Raw genomic sequence first — 25657 nt, forward strand, 5'->3', positions numbered from 1 at the left:
TCTCTGGGCAGAACCTCTCCTGGATGGAAGGAGAGGTTCAACTTTCTTCTGCTGGAGGAACTTTAATCAGGTTTTTCTTCAGGTTCATTAACTTCTTTTTTATTGAAGCACAAAGAAACTGTAAACATTGTGACAAATGTTTTATTTCATGGACTAAAAAAAATGAAAAGGAGCGATCAGATTTCTCATGTCAAAGGTTGACCTCCACTCCGGAAAAAAGTTTCCCCACTTTGACAAGAATAAAGAAATCAAGAAACAGCAGGTATATCTAATTTGTAATGTCATCTAAAATTCACACCCGGAATAGAAATGTTATTTTCGTATTTGGCGAAGGTCCGTCATTTACCTCTGCCATAATCCTTTAAGCATATAAAGTGAAATCCTGAATCCGGATCATCTGCAAAATGTAATGGAATCTTCCACGGCCTCACATCTTTCTAGACAAATGGATAAATAATAGACGGTCGCCAGAATAAAAAAACTAAAGATTGAAAGTTTAAGAGAACGACAAAGACTCTATCAGTAAATGCAGGCAGATGTCCACAGCTGTTGTTGACCTGGTTAATTGTTTTAACTTTTTACAAACCGGCCCTCTTGTTTACATCGCCTCCTCCGTCTCCTAAGAAACGCCGGCCGACGGTGAAGGCGACGCTGGGATCTGATCCAGTTTTAAGTGTGAACAGTCCCAATATTTTGTCCAGTTTCCGGCAGTTGGGCATTGCCCTACTGGATTATGGCTTCAAACCTACAACCTACGCTCCAAGCTGAAACCAACTCTTAAGAAAGGACAACAGCCGAGAACTCGGAGCTGCGTGGTCCTCTGTGCTGACATCTCGCTTCATTCGCTGATGAATGTATTTAATGTGGAGTTGTTTCCTGATGCATATGCAGAATAAAACCATCCATACTCATGTTGGAGCCGGACAAGATGACAAAACCGGGGTTTGTTGTTGTGCTTAACCCTCTAGACATGCCGGAGGTCCGGGACCTTTCAGAGGCGCTGCCAGAGATGCCCATGGACCCCATCACTGGAGTCGGTGTGGTCGCCTCCAGGAACAGGGCGCCCACTGGATATGATGTGGTGAGGACAAAGGAGATGTACAGATAGGTTCGTACGTGGTGAGGACAAAGGAGATGTACAGATAGGTTCGTACGTGGTGAGGACAAAGGAGATGAGTGGATAAGTCATATGTGGTGAGGACAGAGGAGGTGAGCCGACAGGTCGTACATGGTGAGGAAAGGACAGAGGAGGTGAGCAGACAGGTCGTACATGGTGAGGAAAGGATTATACATTCAGTCTCCTCCATATGTTTCCAGGTGTCCACAACAACAGATGGACTAGACGCAGACCTATGGAAAGACGGCCTTTTTAAATCCAAAGTGACCCGCTACCTCTGCTTCACCAGAGTCTTCTCCAAAGAAAATGTATGTGTCTTCACCTCAACAACAAACTGTCCAACTCCTGGACCACACACTGTGTCCCATTCTTGCTGTCTTGGTTCTGTCTTTCTTCTCATGATGTCTCACGCCCTCATTGCTCTTTGTCTCTCTCTTTCCAGAGTCACCTGGGTAATGTTCTTGTGGACATGAAGCTAATCGATATCAAGGACACTCTCCCTGTTGGTTTCATCCCGATCCAGGAGACTGTGGACACCCGTAAGACATGTTTCAGTGAAAGGCTGAGGCAGCCAATGCTAAACATGTAGCCAGGACCCAATGCTGAGGTTGTTATTAACCTATTAGCCACACGGTGGCGCAGTCATTAGCGAAAAGGTCCTGGAGTTTGCATGTTCTCCCTGGTACTCCGGTCTCCTCCCACAGTCTGACCCTCGACACTCAAATTCCCACCTGAACAAACCCTCAACCCCCCCCCCACTAACTCCGTCTGAACAAGAGGTAGTGGAGGTGGTGGAGATGCTGGAGGTGGAGGTGGTGGAGATGCTGGAGGTGGCTCCACCTGCTCTGTGGTTGTGAGGTTGGTTGGGTTCTCTGAAATGCCTTTTGAGATGTCTGATGGAAAACTGATGATCTCTGGTGGACCTCCACCTCCACCCTCATCCACCTCCACCCTCAGAACCAGGCTGCAGTCAGCAGGTCAACTGGACGCTCCCTCAAAACTTGGGATGTGATGAAACTGAATGTTTCCTTCCTGTTCTTGTGTCCAGCCTGAAGCTCAGCTGATCAATAACCCTGCTGTCTGATCAATATCTGGATCTGCCAGCTGTGAGCTGGAGGGAGGTTCTCAGCCCACACACACATTTACACACGTGTGTGTGTGTGTGTGTGTGTGTGTGTGTGTGTGTGTGTGTGTGTGTGTGTGTGTGTGTGTGTGTGTGTGTGTGTGTGTGTGTGTGTGTGTGTGTGTGTGTGTGTGTGTGTGTGTGTGTGTGTCACAGAGGAGCAGGCCTTCAGGAAGAGGCGACTCTGCATTAAGTTTATTCCCAGAGACTCCACTGAGGCGGCCATCTGTGACATCCGCATCCTGGGCCGCTCCAAACAGGCGCCTCCTCAGTACACCTTCATCGGGTGAGACACCTTCTACCTGCTCCACCTCACCTTCTACCTACTCCACCTCACCTTCTACCTACTCCACCTCACCTTCTACCTGCTCCACCCGAGGAAGATCTCACCAAAGAAAGACGTGTCATTAGAGAAGTGTCTGCAGCTTCAGTTTTCTCAACATTCTCATTAGACTGAACAAACTGTGATAAGCAATGTTGCCATGTTTGTCCAATCAGAGGAGTCCTCCCTCACTAGATGGTTTACCTGAATGTGGTGAGGCAAGTGAGGCGAGGCAGTGAGGTCAGGCAGTGAGGTAGTGAGGCGAGACAGTGAGGTAGTGAGGTAGTGAGGCGAGACAGTGAGGTCAGGCAGTGAGGTGAGAGAGTGAGGCGAGACAGTGAGGTAGTGAGGCGAGGTAGTGAGGTAGTGAGGCGAGACAGTGAGGTAGTGAGGCGAGACAGTGAGGTAGTGAGGCGAGACAGTGAGGTGAGACAGCGAGGTGAAACAGTGAGGTGAGACAGCGAGGTGACAGCGCTGAGACAGTGAGGTGAGGCAGTGAGACAGTGAGGTGAGGCAGTGAGGTAGTGAGGCGAGGCAGTGAGGTAGTGAGGCGAGACAGTGAGGTGAGGCGGTGAGGTAGTGAGGTGAGGCAGTGAGGTAGTGAGGTGAGGCAGTGAAGTGAGGTAGTGAGGTGAGACAGTGAGGTAGTGAGGTAGTGAGGCGAGACAGTGAGGTCAGGCAGTGAGGTGAGAGAGTGAGGCGAGACAGTGAGGTAGTGAGGCGAGACAGTGAGGTAGTGAGGTAGTGAGGCGAGACAGTGAGGTAGTGAGGTAGTGAGGCGAGACAGTGAGGTAGTGAGGCGAGACAGTGAGGTGAGACAGCGAGGTGAAACAGTGAGGTGAGACAGCGAGGTGACAGTGCTGAGACAGTGAGGTGAGGCAGTGAGACAGTGAGGTGAGGTAGTGAGGCGAGGCAGTGAGGTGAGGCGGTGAGGTAGTGAGGCGAGACATCGAGGTGAGACAGTGAGGTGAGGCAGTGAGGTAGTGAGGTGAGGTAGTGAGGTGAGGCAGTGAAGTGAGACGAAGCAGTGAGGCGAGGCAGTGAGGAGCTCCTCCTGACGCCATGTTTCCTCATGTGTTCATGCTGTGTGTGCAGAGAGCTCAACAACATGGGGATCTGGTACCGGATGGGCACCGTACCCCGAGCGCAGGACTCCACTATCGCTACCAACAGCATCCACAACGCCAACTCCTCCGGGTCGGCGGCGGTCCCGGCAGCTCCCCTGACCAAGTAGGTCCAGTTCAAACTGCTGTGTATTATTATCAGGGTGAGGCTGGTTGTTGTCAGAATGAGGCTGATTGTTTAGGGTGGCGTTGATTGTTCAGGGTGAGGCTGGTTGTTATCAGGGTGAGGCTGATTGTTATCAGGGTGAGGCTGGTTGTTATCAGAATGAGGCTGATTGTTATCAGGGTGAGGCTGGTTGTTATCAGGGTGAGGCTGATTGTTTAGGGTGGCGCTCATCGTTCAGGGTGAGGCTGATTGTTATCAGAATGAGGCTGGTTGTTATCAGGGTGAGGCTGGTTGTTATCAGGGTGAGGCTGGTTGTTATCAGAATGAGGCTGGTTGTTATCAGGGTGAGGCTGGTTGTTATCAGGGTGAGGCTGATTGTTCAGGGTGAGGCTGATTGTTATCAGGGTGAGGCTGATTGTTCAGGGTGAGGCTGATTGTTATCAGGGTGAGGCTGATTGTTCAGGGTGAGGCTGATTGTTATCAGGGTGAGGCTGGTTGTTATCAGGGTGAGGCTGATTGTTATCAGGGTGAGGCTGATTGTTCAGGGTGAGGCTGATTGTTATCAGGGTGAGGCTGATTGTTCAGGGTGAGGCTGATTGTTATCAGGGTGAGGCTGATTGTTCAGGGTGAGGCTGATTGTTATCAGGGTGAGGCTGGTTGTTATCAGGGTGAGGCTGATTGTTATCAGGGTGAGGCTGATTGTTCAGGGTGAGGCTGATTGTTATCAGGGTGAGGCTGATTGTTCAGGGTGAGGCTGATTGTTATCAGGGTGGCGCTGATTGGAGAGACCACCATGAAGTTCCTGGGAGCTTCCAACGTGGACCAACCTTCCTTTCGCTCAGGTCTCATGAAACTTCACTTTTGTCCACAGACACATTTCCATGACACTTCCTGCCAGCTTCAGAGGAAAAACCACCACCAGACCAGACTACGAGCACCAGAACTCCAACCTCTACGCTATCTCAGGTCAATGTTCTCCTCTCCTGTCTGTCTGTCTGTCTGTCTGTCTGTCTGACCTTCAGTGTGTCTGTCTGTCTGTCTGTCTGTCTGTCTGTCTGTCTGTCTGTCTGTCTGTCTGTCTGTCTGTCTGTCTGACCTTCAGTGTGTGTTTTCTCTGCAGCGATGGACGGAGTTCCCTTCACCATCTCGGAGAAGTTCTCGTGTGCTTCGTCTGATGTGAGTTTTGCTCCTCGAGTTCAAATCAAAGCTTTGGTAGTTCTTCTCTGCAGCTGCAGCAGGTTCTGACAGTTCTGTCCTGATGTCATGGCGGTGCGTGCGCACGCTGCGGCATCTCTCTCTCCCGACAAAATGGTGTTTCCATGTTTTTTTGTCATGTGAGTCACAGTGTTTTTGTGCGTCTTCGTTGCGCCTCCGTGTCTGGCGCACTTCCAGCCGTGACTTCCTGCTTAGGGTCGGCAGAACCACTTTGTTAGAGTTAAACCCTGAACTGAAGGAAGAGCTACGTGGCTACGGTCTGCTCTGGAGACCGACAACCCCCCCACCATCACCCCTGCATCTCGCCCAGAGTGGAGGCGCCACAAGCGGCGTGAGAGGAAGCAGAAGAGGGGAAAGCGCGGAGGTATCCAAGCTAGGCTAGCGGCTAGCCCACACAAGCCGGCCATCCCCACCATCGCACTGGCCAACGTACGCTCTGGATAACAAGCTGCACTACATTCGTCTCCACTGTGAGAGACTGCTGTGTTTTTGTATTTACGGGAACATGGCTTCACAACAACGTTGCGGGCCGCGCCATTCAGCTCGAGCGGCTAACATGCTACTGAGCAGACGGAGTTCTCGTCAAAGGAGGTAAGACCCGCGGCTGGGGACTCTGTTGACGTCAACGAGGCCTGGTGTCGGGACCTTGTTCTGGTTCGCAAGCACTGCTCACCGTTACTGGAGTGTATGGTTATGAAAGGCCGGCCATTCGATCTCCCGAGGGAGTTTACAGCAGTTCTGATCGTTGCTGTTTACATCCCGCCGAGCTCCAATAACAACAGCCAGAGTGAGGCGCTCCATGAGCTGTATCAGCACATCAGTGAGCAGCAGCAGCCCACCCAGAGGCTGCCTTCATCTTGGCGGGTGATTTCAACCATGCAAACCCAAAGACTGTGTTTCCAGAACTGCATAAACACATCGACTTCCCAACACGGGGAAAGAATACGCTGGACCAGGGTTTCACCACCCAGAGAAGAGCTTACACGGCCCTTCCCCTCCCCCACCTCGGTGCTTCAGACCACATCACTGTCATGCTAATGCCGGCCTACAGACCACTTGTAAAAGTCGCCAAATCAGTTCACAAGCAGGTACGAGTGTGGCCTGAAGGGTCTTCAGAGGCACTCTAGGACTGTTTGGACACCACAGACTGGGGTGTGTTCAAACAGGCTGCCACCCACAACAACCTGACAGACCTCCAGGAGTACACCGACACAGTCACTGCCTACATCGCCAAGTGCACGGACGATGTAACGCACCTCAAAAATATCACTGTTCAGGCCAACCAGAAGCCGTGGCTGACAAGGGAGGTCTACTGGCTCCTGACAGTTCAGAATGACGCCTTCAGAGCAGGAGACCAGGTAGGTCTCAGGACAGCCAGGGCCAACCTGTCCCGCAGCATCAGAGAGGCTAAGAGGCAGTACTCCAAGAGGACAGCCCACAGATTTAGTGACAGCAGAGACTCAGGCAGCCTGTGGCGGGGAATACAGGCCATCACAGACTACAAACCCTCACTGCAGACCGGCAACAGCACCACCTCTCTGCTGAACGGGCTGAACGGGCTCTTCGCTCGGTTCCAGGCACACAACAGCATGCCAGCACAGAAGTCCACACCTCCTCCAGGCGACCACGCTTTTGAAGGACAGTGTGAGGAGAACACTCCTCAGGATCAACGCCCGCCAAGCTTCTGTTCCTGACAAAATACCTGGCCGGGTGCTGAGAGACTGTGCGGACGAACTCATGGATGTCCTCACAGACATCGTCAGCATCTCGCTGAGTCATGCTATTGTCTCCACATGCCTCAAAGTCACCACCATCATCCCGGTCCTGAAGAAGTTGCCACCATCCTGCCTCAATGACTACCATCCTGGTGCTCTCACCCCCATCCTCATGAAGTGCTTTGAACGGTTCGTTATGGAAAACATCAAGGCTGTCCTCCGCCCCTCCCCGGACCCTTTCCAGCTTGCATATCGGTCAAACCACTCAACTGATGATGCCATCGCCAGCACCCTTCACACGGCTTTAACGCATCTGGACAAAAGAGAATCTTATGTTCAAATCATCATTGACTTCAGCTCAGCATTCAACACAATCATCCCCCAACAGCTGATCGCCAAACTGGACCGGCTGGGTCTGAACACAACGCTGTGCTACTGGCTACTGGACTTCCTGACTGGGGGACCATAAGCAGTACGGGTCGGCAGCAACACATCAAGCACCATCATTCTGAACACGGGCGCCTCCCAAGGATGTGTGCTGAGCCCCCTCCTCTTCACCCTGCTGACCCATGACTGCACACCGTCTCACAGCTCCAACCTCTTCATCATGTTTGCGGACAACACGACCGTAGTGGGTCTCATCAGCAACGCCAGTGAGACGAACTACAGGACTGAGGTGAGCCGCCTGGCAATGTGGTGCAGCCACAACAATCTCTTCCTGAAGGTGGAGAAGACGAAGTAGATGGTTGTGGACTTCAGGAGAGCGTGCACCCAGCACTCCCCTCTGTCTATCAACGGTGCTGCTGTGGAGAGGGTGAGCAGCACTAAGTTCCTGGGTGTTCACATCACAGAGGACCTCTCCTGGACCATCAACACCACATCCCTGGCCAAGAAAGCTCACCAGTGCCTCTCCTTCCTCCGCAAGCTGAGAAGAGCCAGAGCCCCGCCCCCCATCATGTGCACCTTCTCCAGAGGCACCATCCGGTCACTCATGACCTGCTGCATCACGGTGTGGCACGGCGCCTGCACCGCATCCTGCCGCAGAACCCTCCAGCGCATCGTGAGAGCAGCTGAGAAGATCATTAGTGCCTCTCTCCCCGCCCTCCATAACATCTACGCCACCCGCCTCACCCGCAAGGCCCTCGGCATCGCGGGTGATCCCACCCACCCGTTACACAGCCTGCTGCCATCCGGGGGGGAGACTGCGGGGTCTCCAAGCCAGAACCAGCCGACTGAGGGACAGCTTCTTCCACCAGCTGTTAGGACACTCAACTCCCTCCCGGCTCTGCCCCCCCTGCCTCTCTCACACAAGAAAGCTGGATCCTGACACACACACACACACACACACACACACACACACACACACACACACGCACGCACACACACACACACACACACACACACACACACACACACACACACACACACACACACACACACACACACACACACACACACGCACACACACACACACACACACACACACACACCCTTGACTCCCACAAACACCCACCATCCACCTTTCTACACTGCACCCTATCACCCTCCTTTAGATAGGGACCCATCTTTCGGTCTGATCCCTGTTTTTATTTGTTTTTCTTTCTTTCTTATCCTTTTATGTTTACACCAGAGAGGAACGGCATTTCAAAACTCCGTATGTCCTGTACATATTGCAGTATTGACAATAAATTACACTTTGACTTTGACTTCTTTCTGCAGCAGGTTCTGATAGTTCTCTCTGCAACAGGTTCTGATAGTTCTCTCTGCCATAGGTTCTGGTAGTTCTTGTCTCTGCAGCAGGTTCTGATAGGTCTTTTCTCTGCAGCTGCAGCAGGTCGATCTGATGGGAATCACCATTAAGTCGCTGTCTGAGATCGAGAAAGAGGTGAGAATGGAAACACTGATCGAATGAATTGATCTCTGAGTGGTACAGTACCATATAGTACCATGACGGCAAACAAGGCCTTAATCTGTTATTGCCTATTAGTCTCTGTTAAGGCGTGTTTCCACAGCACAAAAAGTGCGTGAATGGACTGGTATGGTCCGGTCCGGTTCAGGTTTCCGCCACAAGAATTTGGGAATTTCTGGAAAATCCCGCTCCAAAGGTGGAGGCTTCTCCACTACCCCTCCGTCGGAGTACTCAGGACCATGGAACAGGTCCAGTTTTGAGGAGCCGTCTGCTGATTGGTCAGTGATTTAAGACACGTCCTCAATATTTTAATATGTCGGCTGTATGAATCCTCTGTTGTTGACAGATTCAGCTTTGCACTGGTTGGTTTTCTTCTTTAGTTTTTTGCTGCTCAACTTTCATGTTGGTCCTGAAAGAGCAGACGCGAGGCAGGACAGAGACCGGGACTCTGGAGCAAGGCAGGACAGAGACCGGGACTCAGGAGCAAGGCAGGACAGAGACCAGGACTCAGGAGCAGACGTGAGGCAGGACAGAGACCGGGACTCAGGAGCAAGGCAGGACAGAGACCGGGACTCTGGAGCAGACGCGAGGCAGGACAGAGACCGGGACTCTGGAGACAGACGCTACGGCCGTAATCGATGCTCTACCGAGTCCACTCGTCACGTCGCTGGCCGGTGCTCCATTGCGTTGAACCGCCCCGGAGCTCCGGTTCCCCGATGCTGGAATCTGCCGGTGCGCCGGGACGCCGGAGCTGTTCCGAGTCCCGAGTCCCGGTGTCTGTCCTGGCATCACGTCCACCATCTCTGTCTCCATGTGGAAGTTGCAGCCGTCACAACCAGCGGCTTTGTGGCACTGGAGTGGCTCTGGTGTCACAAAGCCGGGGCGCCGTTCGCTCTGGAGGAACAAACACAGAAGTTGCAGCTGCACCTCTGTGGCTGCAAAAAATAAAAATACAATAACTGGACAACTGGTGCAAAGCGGAGGATGTAAACAACAACAGAGGATTCAGGAGGTCCAGGTCTGTCGCCCCGGCTGAGGTCACTGTTGTAACCTCACAGATCTGCAGAGTTCTAAACCCCGCCTACATTTGAACCCTCCCCTCTGCGGTGGAAACACCACCCAAAGTTCGGTCTGCTTTGCCGTACCGCTCCGTTCCTTCCCTACACTGTCTGTGTGGTGGAAACGTGGCTTCACAATACTTTCTTTGCAGTTTAGACGCATCTGAACACAACATAACACACAACAAAGCAAAAAAATGTATTTAACATTTTGTGCTGCCCCTAACGGCTAATCTGGTAACAAACTAATATTCTGATTCATTCATTCATTTTCTTCTGCTTCTCTGTTTCCGGGTGGTGGGGGTGTCAGTCTGAGCACCGTCACCCAGATCACAATGCACCGATTAAGAACCTTCCTGCAGGTGGAGAGCCCACGGGAAGGTGGAGAGCCCACGGGAAGGTGGAGAGCCCACGGGAAGGTGGAGAGCCCACGGGAAGGTGGAGAGCCCACGGGAAGGTGGAGAGCCCACGGGAAGGTGGAGAGCCCACAGGAAGGTGGAGAGCCCACAGGAAGGTAGAGAGCCCACAGGAAGGTGGAGAGCCCACAGGAAGGTGGAGAGCCCACAGGAAGGTAGAGAGCCCACAGGAAGGTGGAGAGCCCACAGGAAGGTGGAGAGCCCACAGGAAGGTGGAGAGCCCACAGGAAGGTAGAGAGCCCATAGGAAGGTGGAGAGCCCACAGGAAGGTGGAGAGCCCACAGGAAGGTAGAGAGCCCATAGGAAGGTGGAGAGCCCACAGGAAGGTGGAGAGCCCACAGGAAGGTGGGTTCTGATTCATCAACAACTAAATAAAAAAGTGGTTTGCTGTTTGTGTTCATTTTATTTTGAATACAACTCAGGAGCTAAAACATAAAAGCTCACCTCTACCATGAGAAATATAAATGAAGTATTACCAAATAAATGAAATGAAGCACAAACAAGCAACAACTAAGTTTACAAATATATTGTATAATAATGATATATTGTATAATAATACTAATATATTGTATAATACTAATATATTGTATAATACTAATATATTGTATAATAATACTAATATATTGTATAATAATACTAATATATTGTATAATACTAATAATATATTGTATAATACTAATATATTGTATAATACTAATATATTGTATAATAATGATATATTGTATAATAATGATAATATATTGTATAATACTAATATATTGTATAATAATGATATATTGTATAATAATGATATATTGTATAATAATAATAATATATTGTATAATACTAATATATTGTATAATAATGATATATTGTATAATAATGATATATTGTATAATAATAATAATATATTGTATAATACTAATATTAATATGTATATATTGTATAATAATAATAATAATTAATAATATAATATGTATAATACTGAATATATTGTATAATAACTAATATATTGTATAATACTAATATATTGATATATTGTATAATAATACTAATATATTGTATAATACTAATATATTGTATAATATAATAAAACACATATATGCAATAGACAGCCAGACAGAGACAGACTTCAGTTTGGGCTCCCGGCCCTCTCCGGTGTACTGCCAGCAGATGAGTCCGATCAGGTCGTGCACGCGGGCGTTGGCGATGGTCACCACAGTCATGGGGTGAACTTTGTCCTGGGTCATCTGCATGGACAGGTACACGTCGATCTTCTTGGTGGCCGTGGTGCCGATGTGGCCCTGAAGGTCCAGGACAGAGAGGTGGAGGATCAGGACCAACAACAATTCAAACAATACCATTGTCTCACTCAGGTAAACTTCTAACCATGACTCCAGTACTGCATCAGAGTTGTTTTTGGCAGCCATCTTATTTTTAGTCTTAGGGACCAAAATGCTTTTTAGTTTTAGTCGTATTTTAGTCATTTTAAAATGTGAGAGTTTTAGTCAAGTTTTAGTCGACGAAAACTCCAAAATGGTTTTAGTCTAACTTCAGTCAGGTTTTTTTTTTTTTGCGTATTCTCTCAGCTGTGAGAGACAGAATGAGGAAAGAAAATCCATGAAATCTGGTGGGACGTCTATTTGGTGGACGGGACGGTCTGATCCAGGACTTGGTAGCATGGAGTGACTCCAACCAACTGAACCGCAACACCAAGACCACTAACATGGTGGTGGACTTCAAGAGACCCAGACCACAACCGGTGTCTGTCCCCATTAAGTGGGACTGTGAGGACATCGTTAAGATCGACAAAGACCTTGAAGTACTGCTGGATGACAGACTGGACTGGGTATTAGACTATTTTATATATCCTCTGTGATTCTTTATTCCAGGTGTGATGCTGCTGAAACTGTGGATTTCCCCCTGGAGGTAAATAAAATATCTATCTGCCCCCACCCCCCCCCCCCTCCCTCCTTCCCCTCCCTCAAATAGAAGAGATGGAGACTGGCCTTGCCGTCAAACTTGGAGTATTCGTTGAAGGGGTTGTTGAGCTGCTGAGGACACTGCTCCAGACGCAGGGACAGCGTAGATTTGGTCCCGGAGCTGCGCCGCCGCTCTTTATAGTCCCGCTTGTCGAAGAGCGAGCCCAGATCCTCCACTGGACACAGGAAACGATTGATTCAGGTGATTTAGGCCTGATGGATTATTGATCTGGTCGCGCCGCCTCTCAGCAGAGGAAGAAGTGCTGAGTCATGGTACCTGACTGGGAGGACGTCCTCTCCTTCCACTGGATGTTTTTACACTTGATCTGGTTCTGACGCTCCTTCCTCAGTCTCTCTAGTCTCTGGGCTGCCGGGAACAACAGGACACGAGTATCAGTACACCCGAGTATCAGGACACCCGAGTATCAGTACACCCGAGTATCAGTACACCCGAGTATCAGGACACCCGAGTATCAGTACACCCGAGTATCAGTACACCCGAGTATCAGGACACCCGAGTATCAGGACACCCGAGTATCAGGACACCCGAGTATCAGTACACCCGAGTATCAGTACAACCAAGTATCAGTACACTGCAAGTTGACCTGATGCATCTCAACACAGCTGGATTCAACATCTCTGCACAACTACATCCAACTCTGTACAGCCTACTAACCCCCTCCCCCCCGACTCTGTACAGCCTACTAACCCCCTCCCCCCCCGACTCTGTACAGCCTACTAACCCCCTCCCCCCCCGACTCTGTACAGCCTACTAACCCCCTCCCCCCCCGACTCTGTACAGACTACTATCCCCCCGACTCTGTACAGCCTACTAACCCCCCGACTCTGTACAGCCTACTAACCCCCTCCCCCCCCGACTCTGTACAGACTACTATCCCCCCGAAACTGTACAGACTACTATCCCCCCGACTCTGTACAGCCTACTAACCCCCCCCGACTCTGTACAGCCTACTAACCCCCTCCCCCCCCGACTCTGTACAGACTACTATCCCCCCGACTCTGTACAGACTACTACACACCCCCGACTCTGTACAGCCTACTAACCCCCCCCCGACTCTGTAAAGCCTACTACACCCCCCTGACTCTGTAAAGCCTACTACAACCCCCCCCCGACTCTGTACAGTCTACTAACCCCCCCGACTCTGTACAGACAACTACACCCCCCCCCCGACTCTGTACAGCCTACTAACCCCCCCCGACTCTGTAAAGCCTACTACACCCCCCCGACTCTGTAAAGCCTACACCCCCCCCCCCCGACTCTGTACAGTCTACTAACCCCCCCGACTCTGTACAGACTACTACACCCCCCCCGACTCTGTACAGCCTACTAACCCCCCGACTCTGTAAAGCCTACTACACCACCCCCAACTCTGTACAGCCTACTAACCCCCCCCCCCCCCCCCCCCCCACCCCCCGACTCTGTACAGACTACTACACCCCCCCCCAACTCTGTAAAGCCTACTCCACCCCCCGACTCTGTACAATCAGAGCCTGGTTCTGACGGTTTCTGCACGAGTATCTCCATGTAGACACAGGCAGGGCCTGGTTCTGCCAGAGCACGTCAGTGAGACGTTTCACTAAGGCGAAGAAGCAGAAAGTTTAAAGTTGAAGCCGAGGGTCTGTTCCTGTCGTCTTACCAGCAGCTCCAGGGTTCTCACAGCGTTCCTGGTGAAGTCCTGATGAAACAGCCACCACAGGTCATTGTTTACTCTCATGTCAGCAGAGCTCCACCCAAAAACCAGCAACCCTCCACCCGCTGGTGACAGTCCAAGAGAGCCAAGAGGAGACCAGCATCTGCCTCTGGACTCCCTCCATCACCTCCGTCGGGAATAAGCCGATTAAAACCCCAAACCTCCACCCTCTGGACCAACAGGTCATCTTCACCTTGCTCCACCCTCCTGAACAACAGGTCACCTCCACCCTGCTCCACCCTCGGACCAACAGGTCACCTCCACCCTGCTCCACCCTCTGGATCAACGGCTTTGGGGATTTTCCAGTGTTTAACCATAACCCTTGTGCCAGGGAGACCCAAACATGTTAATAGAAAAGTTTCCTTTTAATATGTTAGATCTGCCCTGTACCACCCAGTAGACGGTCTGGGACAAAGTGGCCCAGTACTTTGGAACCAACCACTCAGAAGACGTACAACAATCATCCAGAAGTGTTTGATAACTAAACATTCCCACAGACGATGTATTAACATTGTTGTTTTTACATTTCCCACTCAGTGGAGATAAGGCCTAATCTATTCAATCTCACCGGGATCCAATTATATCTTTGTATAATCTTGTTCTGTGTACATTGTCCTTTACATTCCTTTAAAAATGTTCCACCTTGTGAATTTTCATCCATTCCTGGTTCTAAAAACAATCCTGAAGTCCTTTCTCCATAAAACCTTTAAAGCTTTTAGCTCAGTACTCAGTGCTGAGGTCGTATTCTCCTGTAGGATATTGAGGCTCTGTGATGGCGAGGTGGCAAAACCAAGTACTGCAAAATATGCTTGTCCTCAATTTGTTGGTCTAGTGACGTGGCACAGTTCCTTATCTGAACATACTGTATTTTCAAAAATGTTATTTTCCCTTCAGGTACCCTTTACTCATTACATCGTTGTATGACATTAACACTTCAACCATCAAACAAGTACCCAGAGTACATATCCCATGGTTGTGTCAAATGTTCCAGTAGACTGATGAGTAGGACTGCTTATAATGAGATCCTTGAGTATTTTGTGTATCTTCATCTAAACGTCTTTAGGATGCAACATAATTGGGTTAGAAATTGGACCTGAGTTTTGAGAATGGAGCTTTCTGGAGGTGAAAGGGAAGGATGGAGATGGTTCTATAATGGCCTAGTCCAGATTATATTGTCCAGTCCAGATTGTATTGTCCATTCCAGATTATGCTGTCAATTCCAGATAATGCTGTCCGGTCCAGATTAAATGATCTAGTCCAGATTAAATTATCCAGTCCAGATTATACTGTCCTGTCCAGTGTAGGGCAAGTTTCACGATCTCACAGGAGATCCAGTACAACGTGGGTCAGGTAAACCGAGCCGCCCTTGTCGCTGGGTGAGCAGAACTTAGTCAGCTTGATCCTGGACTTTGGTCCTTCCCAGAGAAACTCCTTAACTCGTGTGTCATATTGATTAAAGACTGGCAGCATCGTAAGAGGAGAGTGAAACGGTGGTGGAACCACCATTTTAATTACCATCTCTTTTCCCCACAATGTTCACCTCATTTTATTCCACTTGTCCAAATCAATTTTTGTCTTTTGCAAAGTTGGATTAAAGTTTAAATGAAGCATTTCTTCCACCTCCCTGCATATTTTAATTCCTAGATATTTCATTCCCCTTGGTATCCACCTAAAATCTAATGTCATTCCATCTGCACTACTAATCCCAAGCTTGAGATTGTGTCCAGTTTATTTCATTAGAATAGAGTTGTATTTCCTGGTTGAGCGTCTTTCAGTAGAACTCATCTATTGTCTGCATAAAGCAGCAGTTTGTGTTGTTTGCCGCCTCCCTCTAGCCCACTTATATCTACATTCCCTCTGGAGATGACGGCCAGTGGTTCCAAGGGTGAGAGAGGGCAGCCCTGTCTTGTGGCTCTGTTAAGGCTGAAGAAGGCGACATGACGCCACCAGTCCTCACTAATGCTTTGGGACTATCAGACAATATTATTACCCAGGTACTGAAAGAAGGACAAAACCCAAAATGTGATAAAACCTCCCAGTGCACGCGATGGAAAGCCTTGTCCAACCTGCTCTCATATGATCTGCTGAGGATCTTCTTCATCAAGCCAACGTGATCCGTGTGAAAACTGCCGGGAGGAACATCCTCCAAGCCAGCTGCTCCAACTTTGCTTCCTAGTTTACAGTCCACAGCGAGTAAAGTTCTAGGCCAAGAGTTACAGGCTGTGATGGGTTCCCATGACCGTTATTAATGCCTGCGCCAAAGTTGGTGGAAGAGATTGTAAAAGAAATACTTCATTGTATACTTCTTCTAGTACTGGAGCAGGAATATCTATGAACCATTTATAATATTCCAGAGGGAATCCATCTGACCCAGAGATTTTCATTCTTCAGGCCTGTTACAGATTTCTGTTACAATAATAACGTCACCTGGTTAGACAGCAGGCAGTCAGCATTAGTAAACAAATCTGTAAGGCGGTCGGCATTAGTAAACGAATCTGTAAGGCAGTCAGCATTAGTAAACAAATCTGTAAGGCAGTCGGCATTAGTAAACCAATCTGTAAGGCAGTCAGCATTAGTCAACAAATCTGTAAGGCAGTCAGCATTAGTCAACAAATCTGTAAGGCAGTCAGCGTTAGTAAACCAATCTGTAAGGCAGTCAGCATTAGTCAACAAATCTGTAAAGCAGTCAGCGTTAGTAAAGAAATCTGTAAGGCAGTTAGCATTAGTAAACAAATCTGTAAGGCAGTCAGCATTAGTAAACAAATCTGTAAGGCAGTTAGCATTAGTAAACAAATCTGTAAGGCAGTTAGCATTAGTAAACAAATCTGTAAGGCAGTCGGCATTAGTAAACAAATCTGTCAATGCTTTAGGATGGGGATGTTTCTCAGGAGTATAAAGTGCCTCGTAGTATTTCTGTAATACGTCATTACTTTCTTTAGTGTGACCTACTGTTGTATTAAGTTACAAGTATTACTCTGCCTTTAACTGTTGGGCAAGCAGCTTGTTGTTCCTCTTCCTCATGACAGGAGGTCCCCAGCCCAAATAAAACATATTCTACGTTTTTATTCTATATTTCTTCAAGTTTAAATTTTAAGTTTGTAAATATGTTGATATGACTGGTTGGAGAAATTGTCTGCCAGTTCCTTTTCATGTGTCCTAATTAGAGTTTCCAATTCCTTTATCTTACTCATGTCCTTCCTTTTCTCTTGAGATGAAGATTTCCCTCAGAATCTTTCCAATCTGTTGGTCTGTAATCAAAAAATGTCCACATTCTTTTTTTGATAACAAGTTAAACGCCTCATTAGATATTAGTGATGCATTCCCTCTCCATCTTCTTCTCCTCTCTGTTTCATTATTCTAATCAATCCCCAGCTCTGCAGCTGCATGATCAGACCGGGACGTTACATTCATTTTACAATATGCAACTTGCTTGTTTATATTGTTTGATTTCAAAATCATGTCAATTCTTGAGTATGATGTGTGACAGAGAACAAGTTACATTCTCTTTTATGTGGGTTTGTCAACCGCCAGATGTCCACTGGACTATTATCTTCACTTAACATGTGTATTGCAGCTCTACCTTTGGGTATGGACAATGGGCCTGTAGGAGTACGTCTATCTATGAACGCATCCCAAACGGGTTAAAATCCCCCGCCAGAATATATCAGCTTCCATTTCTCCCAAGGTTAGATTTACTTCATGAGAGGAAGCGGGGTCCCCTATGGTTGGTGCATACATATTAAATGAAACCCTGAAATCAGCCTGTAAACAAATCATTCTGCCCTCATCATCCTGAACACAATATCAGCCTTATTAGGTCATGACTTCTCTCTTTTCACAGCACAAAATAAAAACACAATCACTAACTTGCACTAGGGTTAGGTTACAGGTTACTAGGGGTCAGGTTAGGTAGGGTCAGGTTCCTTGTGGTAGGGTTAGGTTACAGGATACTTGTGGTCAGGTTAGGTAGGGTCAGGTTCCTTGTGGTAGGGTTAGGTTACAGGATACTTGCGGTAGGGTAATGTTCCATGTCCCACTAAACTATTGTGAGGAGATACCGGTGAAGTATGTTCCAGGTATTCCATTGAATACCTAACAAACAGTCTGACAGATATGCTAAAAACAACGCTAGACGACATAGCTCCTCAAAAAATGAAACTGAAAAAACAGGAAAAGTCCTCCCCATGGTTTAACTCATCAACCCGCCAGCTTAAACAACGCTCCCGCAGATTAGAAAGAACTTGGCGTTCAACAAAAACAGACCTAGATTATATAGCCTGGAAGGATAGCTTCAAAACTTATAAGAAAGCTCTGAGTAGAAGTAGAACTAATTACTACTCATCCTTAATAGAGGAAAACAAAAACAAGCCTCGGTTTCTTTTCAGTACTGTAGCCAAACTGACCAAGAACCAAAATAGTGTTGAGCCCACCATTCCTATCAATATATGTAGTGAGGACTTCATGAAGTTCTTTCAAAATAAAATGACAAGGCTTAGGGATAACATCCATCAAACCCTACCGTCCGTTAGCCCCATAACAGAGGAACTGGTTAAACCTAACAGTCATCTGGAATGCTTTCAGCAAATACAACTAGTCCAACTAAACTCCCTTATTTCTTCTGCTAAACCAACTACTAGCCTGTTGGACCCAATTCCTACTAGAATTCTGAAAGAGGCACTGCCACTAATCAATAATTCTATACTGGCAATTATTAACCAGTCTCTAACAATAGGCTATGTGCCCCAATCCTTTAAACTAGCAGTTATTAAACCTCTCATTAAGAAGCCAAACTTAGACACAAGCCTTCTCTCAAACTACAGGCCGATCTCCAACTTTCCTTTCCTGTCAAAGGTTCTGGAGCAAGTAGTGGCTAAACAACTCCAGGATTATCTGCAGGAGAATAATCTGTTAGAGGACCTTCAGTCCAGCTTCAGAATGAACCACAGTACAGAGACTGCTCTGCTAAAAGTTACTAATGACCTTCTAACGGCCTCAGATAGAGCTCTTCTATCTGCTTTACTTCTTCTGGACCTTAGTACTGCATTTGATACTGTCCATCATAATATACTCTTAAAGGGGACATATCCTGCTAAATCCACTTTTTTAGCCCTTAAATGCATGTTGTTGTATATTTAGAGTGTTTAGAAGTACAGAAAAGTTCAAAGTAGTCTCTTCAGGTGCTCCGTTGATATCTTTATATTCTGTTTTGGTCATATTTTGCGATCGGTTTCGATTTTTCTATTCTCTATTACGTTTTTTGAACAATGACGTCACAGTATTCTCAGCGGAACTGCCAAATTAGGACATCGACATTTCGAGCAATCCGCCATTTTTGTTTCTCGCTGCGATTTTGTAGTCCAACCGAAGTTACGAGAGGATAAGTGGAAATGTTCGGTTGTTGGATGTAGTAACCCACAAGCTTCGTTACACCGTCTCCCAGCATCAGAACCTTTTCCAAGTGCCTGGTTGAGTTTTATTTTTCACAGAAATGTACCCACATCTGTGGGTAAGGTCATTTTTGTGTGCGCGAATCACTTTAAGGACGACTGCTTCAGCAACCTCCGCCAGTATAAAGAAGGATTTGCCGAAAGACTTGGTCTGATTGAGCGGTCAGTTCCTTCTATCTATGGAGACGACGAACAGAGCACTTCGGTAAGCTGTATATAACGCTAAAAAGTGTGATGATAAGACGTCCCTGTCATTGTTTTGTTAGCATTAGCAGTTGCACCGTCTTCATATGTTAGCGCTGTGTGCTCGTTTTAGATTAGAATGTAACTTCTGTGTTAAATAGTCGTTGTAATACAGGCAGTATTGTAGTAGTGGGCATGGATGGAGAAGTTAGTGTAAATATAGTAACACACCATTGCGTTACATCCATATGAAGACGTTGTTCTTCAGGTGCATCATGGTCATTTTCATCTGGCTCCGCCGGGTCCGACTCTGGCTCCAACATGTATGGCTGGATGGACAAATCTTCCCTTGTTGACATTTTGTAAATAATGTGTGAATATAAAGTTTCTGCGCCGCTAGATAATTGTATCTGTTCTATCAAACTACAAAGATGGCCGAACAGGGTGGAGTTGAACCGAGTGTCACCTCTGCAACCTGGAGAGGAGGCGGGGTATGAAGAGACCGCCCCAAAACGAGTTGCTCTCAGAAGCACATCAGAAAAGGGGTAGAAAAGGGGCCTGTGGAGCTCTAATAATGAGGAATTCAGACCCAAGCATTGCAGTTCCGCTTTATATAGACCACAACTGTATGATTTATATGTAAAAAGGAAGGATTTAAAAGCATGATATGTCTCCTTTAAGGAGATTAGAAGATGCCGTCGGCATTAAAAACTTAGCCTTAAACTGGTTTAAATCATATTTATCTGACCGGTTTCAATTTGTTCATGTAAATAACAAATCTTCAATACATGAAGGGGTCCTGTGTGGAGTACCACAAGGCTCCGTCCTCGGACCCATATTGTTTAATCTCTATATGTTACCACTCGGAAATATTATTAGGAAACACAACATTAACTTTCATTGTTATGCAGATGATACTCAGCTCTATTTATCAGTTAAAGCCAATCAGGCCGACCAACTTGTTAAACTAGAGTCCTGCCTCAGGGACGTTAAGTCCTGGATGTCTATCAACTTCTTAATGCTCAACACATCCAAGACTGAGGTTCTAATCCTAGGTCCTAAAAAGCTCAGGGATTACTTTTCAGATAGTCTGATTACCTTAGATAATATTACCTTAACCTCTAACAGTGATATTAGGAACCTGGGTGTTATTTCTGATCAGGATCTGTCCTTTATGTCCCATGTTAAACATGTCTCCAGGACAGCCTTCTTCCATCTAAGGAATATTGCAAAAATGAGAAACTTCTTGTCCTTCAAAGATGCAGAAAAAATTATTCCTGCCTTTGTGACTTCAAGATGAGATGATTGTAACTCCCTAATGTCAGGATGTCCAAACTCCTCTGTTAGGATCTTCCAGCTAGAGCAGAACGCTGCTGCAGGTTTACTAACCAGAACTGGAAGAAGAGAGCACATCTCCCCAGTCTTAGCATCCTTACACTGGCTTCACATCAAATCTAGAATAGAATTCAACATCCTTCTGATCACATCTAAAACTCTTCATCACCAGGCTCCGTCCTATATGGAGAAACTTCTAGAAGGGTCTCACCCTCCACGAGCCCTTGGCTCTGAGGATGCAGGACTGTTGGTAATCCCTAAAGTCCTTCAAAGTAAAAGAGGAGGCAGGAGTTTCAGCCATATGGCTCCTTTACTCTGGAATCAACTAGCAGCCTCGGTCCGAAGGGCCCACACCATTAGTTTATTTAAGAGGAGACTAAAAAGCTTCCTCTTTGATAGAGCTTCTCATTAGGAATAAAATAGGAGCACTAAGTTGAGCTGCTCTAGGCCTAGACTGCTGAGGGGATTTCCTCTCTCCCGTTAAAGGGAGGAACTCTACATTTGGAGCTTCTGTTTCTTGTCTTTCTTTCTTTCTCTCTGTGTAACAACATTACTGGAGCCACCAGATCCTGACAGGAGGGGAGCAGGATCCAGGGGATCAGACCCAAGACTCCCAGAGTGGAGTTACCACGGTCCTACTACCCGACCCCCCCACAGCACCGGGACCCCACCACAGCACCGGGACCCCCCCCACAGCACCGGGACCCCCCCACAGCACCGAGACCCCACCGCAACGGCACGGCCCTTAAACTCCAGACTGAGATTGGTTCATCATCAGACCAACGCTCATCATAGACTTTTCTTAGTATTTGTACTTCTCTGTCCTGTCTGCCTCTCTCTCTCCCTCTTCTATTCCTCTCTCTCTCTCTCTTCTATTCCTCTCTCTCTCCCTCTTCTATTCCTCTCTCTCTCTCCCTCTTCTATTCCTCTCTCTCTCTCTCTTCTATTCCTCTCTCTCTCCCTCTTCTATTCCTCTCTCTCTCTCTCTTCTATTCCTCTCTCTCTCCCTCTTCTATTCCTCTCTCTCTCTCTCCCTCTTCTATTCCTCCCTCTCCCTGTCCTATCCCATGTAGTTCTCCCCCCAACCGGTCAAGGTGGATGCCCCCCCCCCCCTTCCAGAGTCTAGGCTCCGCCCCCTTTCTTCCTGAAGAGGGACTTCTTATGAACTGTTCTTCCTGAGAGGGAGTTCTTCCTGGTTTCCTCTGTTGCTTGTTCCATCTGCTGCTCTGGAAGGTTTAGTTGGGTTCTGTTGTTCTCTATCATTGTAAGAGGTTCTGGAAGGTTTAGTTGGGTTCTGTTGTTCTCTATCATTGTAAGAGGCTCTGAGATGTTTGTTGATGTGATTTTGCGCTTTACAAATAAAATTGAATTGAATTTGGGATCAGAATAAATTCAAACCACTCTTGTTTCTCTTTGGCATCCATCATGGGGGTTGAACTATGTGCTGGGGGTCAGAAGGTCATTGCTTTTCCACACGACGCCAGGTCCATTTGAAGTGGAGGACGTTGCCCCGCCGACAGGGTCACGTTGGATCAAAGACATCAAAGGTATTTTCTCTGTATTTATAAGGTCCTTTTATTCTTGTGATTGACAGCGTTTTCTGTGTGTGTGTGTGTGTGTGTGTGTGTGTGTGTGTGTGTGTGTGTGTGTGTGTGTGTGTGTGTGTGTGTGTGTGTGTGTGTGTGTGTGTGTGTGTGTGTGTGTGTGTGTGTGTGTAGGACTTTAAGTTTGATTTTCTGTCGCACTGTTCCATCAAAAAGGTAAATAAATATACTAAAGAATCCAACTAGAAGAAAGGGAACATTTGACAACCTTTGATATTTATTGCTGCAATACACCTGTCTACATATTCTGAAACACTGACCTGAGATAAATGAAGATAAATAAACCATCAGATGGAACTCTATTGCACCAAAATGATCAGATTTCCACTCTTTGTTTCAAACCTGGTGGTCACAGGTTAGAGGTCACAGGTTAGAGGTCACAGGTCAGAGGTCACAGGTCAGAGGTTAGAGGTGGTTCAGGTTCAACATTACTTTCTAAAGGACAAGAAGTGAGAAAAATGGCTGTTTCAACAAAAGACGGCTGAAAAGCTGCAGCCTTACTTTGGGCGGAGGAAGTGGAAGGAGTAGCGTGAGCCCCTGATATACAAGTAAAGAAGCCCCGCCCCGAGGAGACCTGACCTTGACTCCGCCACTACACACACACACACACTCCCACTACACACACACTCCCAGCTGAGTGCAGACACGACAGAAACATTGCCTCTGATTTAGAAACATCGATCATCCTGTGAATTCACCCCAGCTCGTACAAATCTGATGTGACAGCAGCCATCACCCCCCACTCGATCACACAGCAGCCACCATCAGCCCCCCCCCCACTCGATCACACAGGAGCCATCATCATCCCCCCCCCCCACTCGATCACACAGGAGCCATCATCATCCCCCCCCCCACTCGATCACACAGCAGCCATCATCATCCCCCCCCCCACTCGATCACACAGCAGCCATCTCCAGCCCCCCCACCTGTGTTGGAGCGTCGCCGGATGCCGAAGTCCCAGCTGGATGTGATGTCCATGGACTGAGACAGGTCGCAGGCATGGCCGTCGGTGAGGCCGACACCCTCGCTCAGGGACGACGAGGCGCCGAGTCCACAGCCGCCCCCGAGTCCACAGCTGCCTCCAGGCACCAGAGCCAGCTGGCACTTCTCCAGGTCCACGTCCTGATCCATCAGCACCATCTCACACATCCCCGTGTCGTCGCTGGTCACATGAGACTGTCTGATGTGAGCCAGGATGATGGCGGGATTGTCCAAGAAAGCCATTCCTCCAGCGCAGGGTTACAGACGGAGGACGTCCACTGCAGGCGTCGCTCTCCACTGCAGGTGTCGCTCTCCACTGCAGGCCTCACCCTCCACTGCAGGTGTCACTCCCTCAGAAGACCGTCTCACTGCAGAACCTGTCCAGAACAAAGACACTGATCACACATGGAGCTGCAGCTCAGAAAACATTAACGCTATAAAGTGAACCAGCTCCAGCAGAGACCAGCAGCAGAGACCAGCAGCAGAGACCAGCAGCAGTGTCAGGTGGCGTCCACTGTACTTTGTTTCTGTCTTTTTAAGTGCTTTATACACCCAGGTAACTTTGTCCAGGTCTTCTCGTCGTGTGCCCGTCTGCAAAGAACCTGCGAGTGGTCTGAGCAGGCAGCAGGACTGTTTAACAGCTCCTCTCCACGCCTCCCTGTGGCAGCCTGGGCGAGGCCTAAATGTGTCATCCTGGCACATACCACAATATACAGTTGTGCTCCTAAGTTTCCATACCCTGGGAGAATTTATGATTTCTTGGCCATTCTTCAGAGAATATGAATAATAACACAAAAACCTTTCTTCCACTCATGGTTGATGGTTGGGTGAAGCTATTTATTGGCAAACAACTGTGTTTGCTCTTTTTAAATCAAAATGACAAAAGAAAGTACCCAAATGACTCTGATCAAAAGTTTACATACCCCAGTTGTTAATACCATGTATTGCCCCCTTTAACATCAATGACAGCTTCAAGTCTTTAGTGGTAGTTGTGGATAAGGTTCTTTATTTTCTCAGATGGTGAAGCTGCCCATTGTTCTTGGCAAAAAGCCTCCAGTTCCTGTAAGTTCTTGGTCTGTCTTGCATGAACTGCATGGTTGAGATCTCCCCAGAGTGGCTCAATGATACTGAGGTCAGGAGACTGAGAGGGCCACTCCAGAACCTTCCCTTGGTTCTGCTGTAGCCAATGACAGGTCGACTTGGCCTTGTGTTTTGGATCATTGTCATGTTGGAACCTCCAGAAACGTCCCATGTGCAGCATCCAGGCTGATGAGTGCAAGTCTTCCTCCAGTATTTTCTGATAACATGCTGCAATGATCTTGCCATACATTTTGGCCAAGTTCCATGTGCCTCTGTAGCTCACACATCTCCAAAACATCAGTGATGCATCTCCATGTTTCACAGTAGGAATGGTGTACTTTTCATCATAGGCCGTGTTGACTCCTCTCCAAATGTAATGTTTATGGTTGTGGCCACAAAGTTCAGTTTTGGTCTCATCACTTCAAATGACTTTGTTCCAGAAGTGTTGAGGCTGGTCTCTGTGCTGTTTGGCGTAATGGAAGCGGGATACTTTGTGACATTTGTGCAGAAATGGCTTTCTTCTGGCGACTCGACCATGCAGCCCATTTTTCTTTAACTGCCTCCTTATTGTGCATCTTGAAACAGCCACACCACGATGTTCCAGAGAGTCCTGTATTTCAGCTGAAGTTATTTATAGATTTTTCTTTGCATCTCGAACAATTTTTCTGGCAGTCGTGGCTGAAATCTTTGCTGGTCTACCTGACCATAGTTTGGTTTCAACTCATTTTCTACTTCTTAATCAGCGTTTGAACACTGCTGATTGGCATTCTCAATTCCTTGGATATCTTTTTATACCCCTGTCCTGTTTTATGCAGTTCCATTACCTTTTCTCGCAGATCCTTTAACAATTATTTTGCTTTCCCCATGACTCAGAATCCAGAACCGTCTGTGCAGCTCTGGATGAAAGATGAATGGTCTGTCAGAAGCCCAGAAACTCACTGACCTTTTATACACACACACTAACTACAAACAAACAGGTCACAGGTCAGGATGGGAACCTGGATTAGCCATTCTAACCTGTTTGTGTCAACTTTTGTGCATGTTATCAGGTCAAAGTCACTGGGGTATGTAAACTTTTGATCAGGGTCATTTGGATACTTTCTTTTGTCATTTTGATTTAAAAAGAGATTTCACCGTTGTTTGCCAATAAATAGCTTCACCCGACCATTAACCATGAGTGGAAGAAAGGTTTTTGTGTTATCATTCATATTTTATGAAGAATGGCCAAGAAATCATAAATTCTCCCGGG

At 47.5% G+C, this 25657-nt stretch overlaps 1 protein-coding gene across 1 annotated transcript in view; it reads right to left on the reverse strand.

Annotated features, from left to right (window-relative positions):
* Positions 1-9029: 9029 nt before the first annotated feature.
* LOC308117856 (target of rapamycin complex 2 subunit MAPKAP1-like) overlaps positions 9030-25657 on the reverse strand; it is a gene marked incomplete at its 3' end in the record, with an annotated part of 28937 nt that continues 12309 nt past the window's right edge. Inside the window, exons 2-7 of the mRNA XM_080477005.1 lie at positions 23274-23705; positions 12344-12433; positions 12094-12242; positions 11206-11388; positions 9279-9525; positions 9030-9079 (exon numbers count right to left, since the gene is read on the reverse strand). Of these exons, the coding sequence (XP_080333131.1) occupies positions 9030-9079; positions 9279-9525; positions 11206-11388; positions 12094-12242; positions 12344-12433; positions 23274-23571 (1017 nt within the window). The 5' untranslated portion in view covers positions 23572-23705. The remainder of the gene's footprint in view (positions 9080-9278; positions 9526-11205; positions 11389-12093; positions 12243-12343; positions 12434-23273; positions 23706-25657) is intronic.

The sequence above is a fragment of the Lipophrys pholis genome (assembly GCF_963383615.2).
Source record: "Lipophrys pholis genome assembly, chromosome: 12".
In the NCBI taxonomy this organism is placed as follows: domain Eukaryota; kingdom Metazoa; phylum Chordata; class Actinopteri; order Blenniiformes; family Blenniidae; genus Lipophrys; species Lipophrys pholis.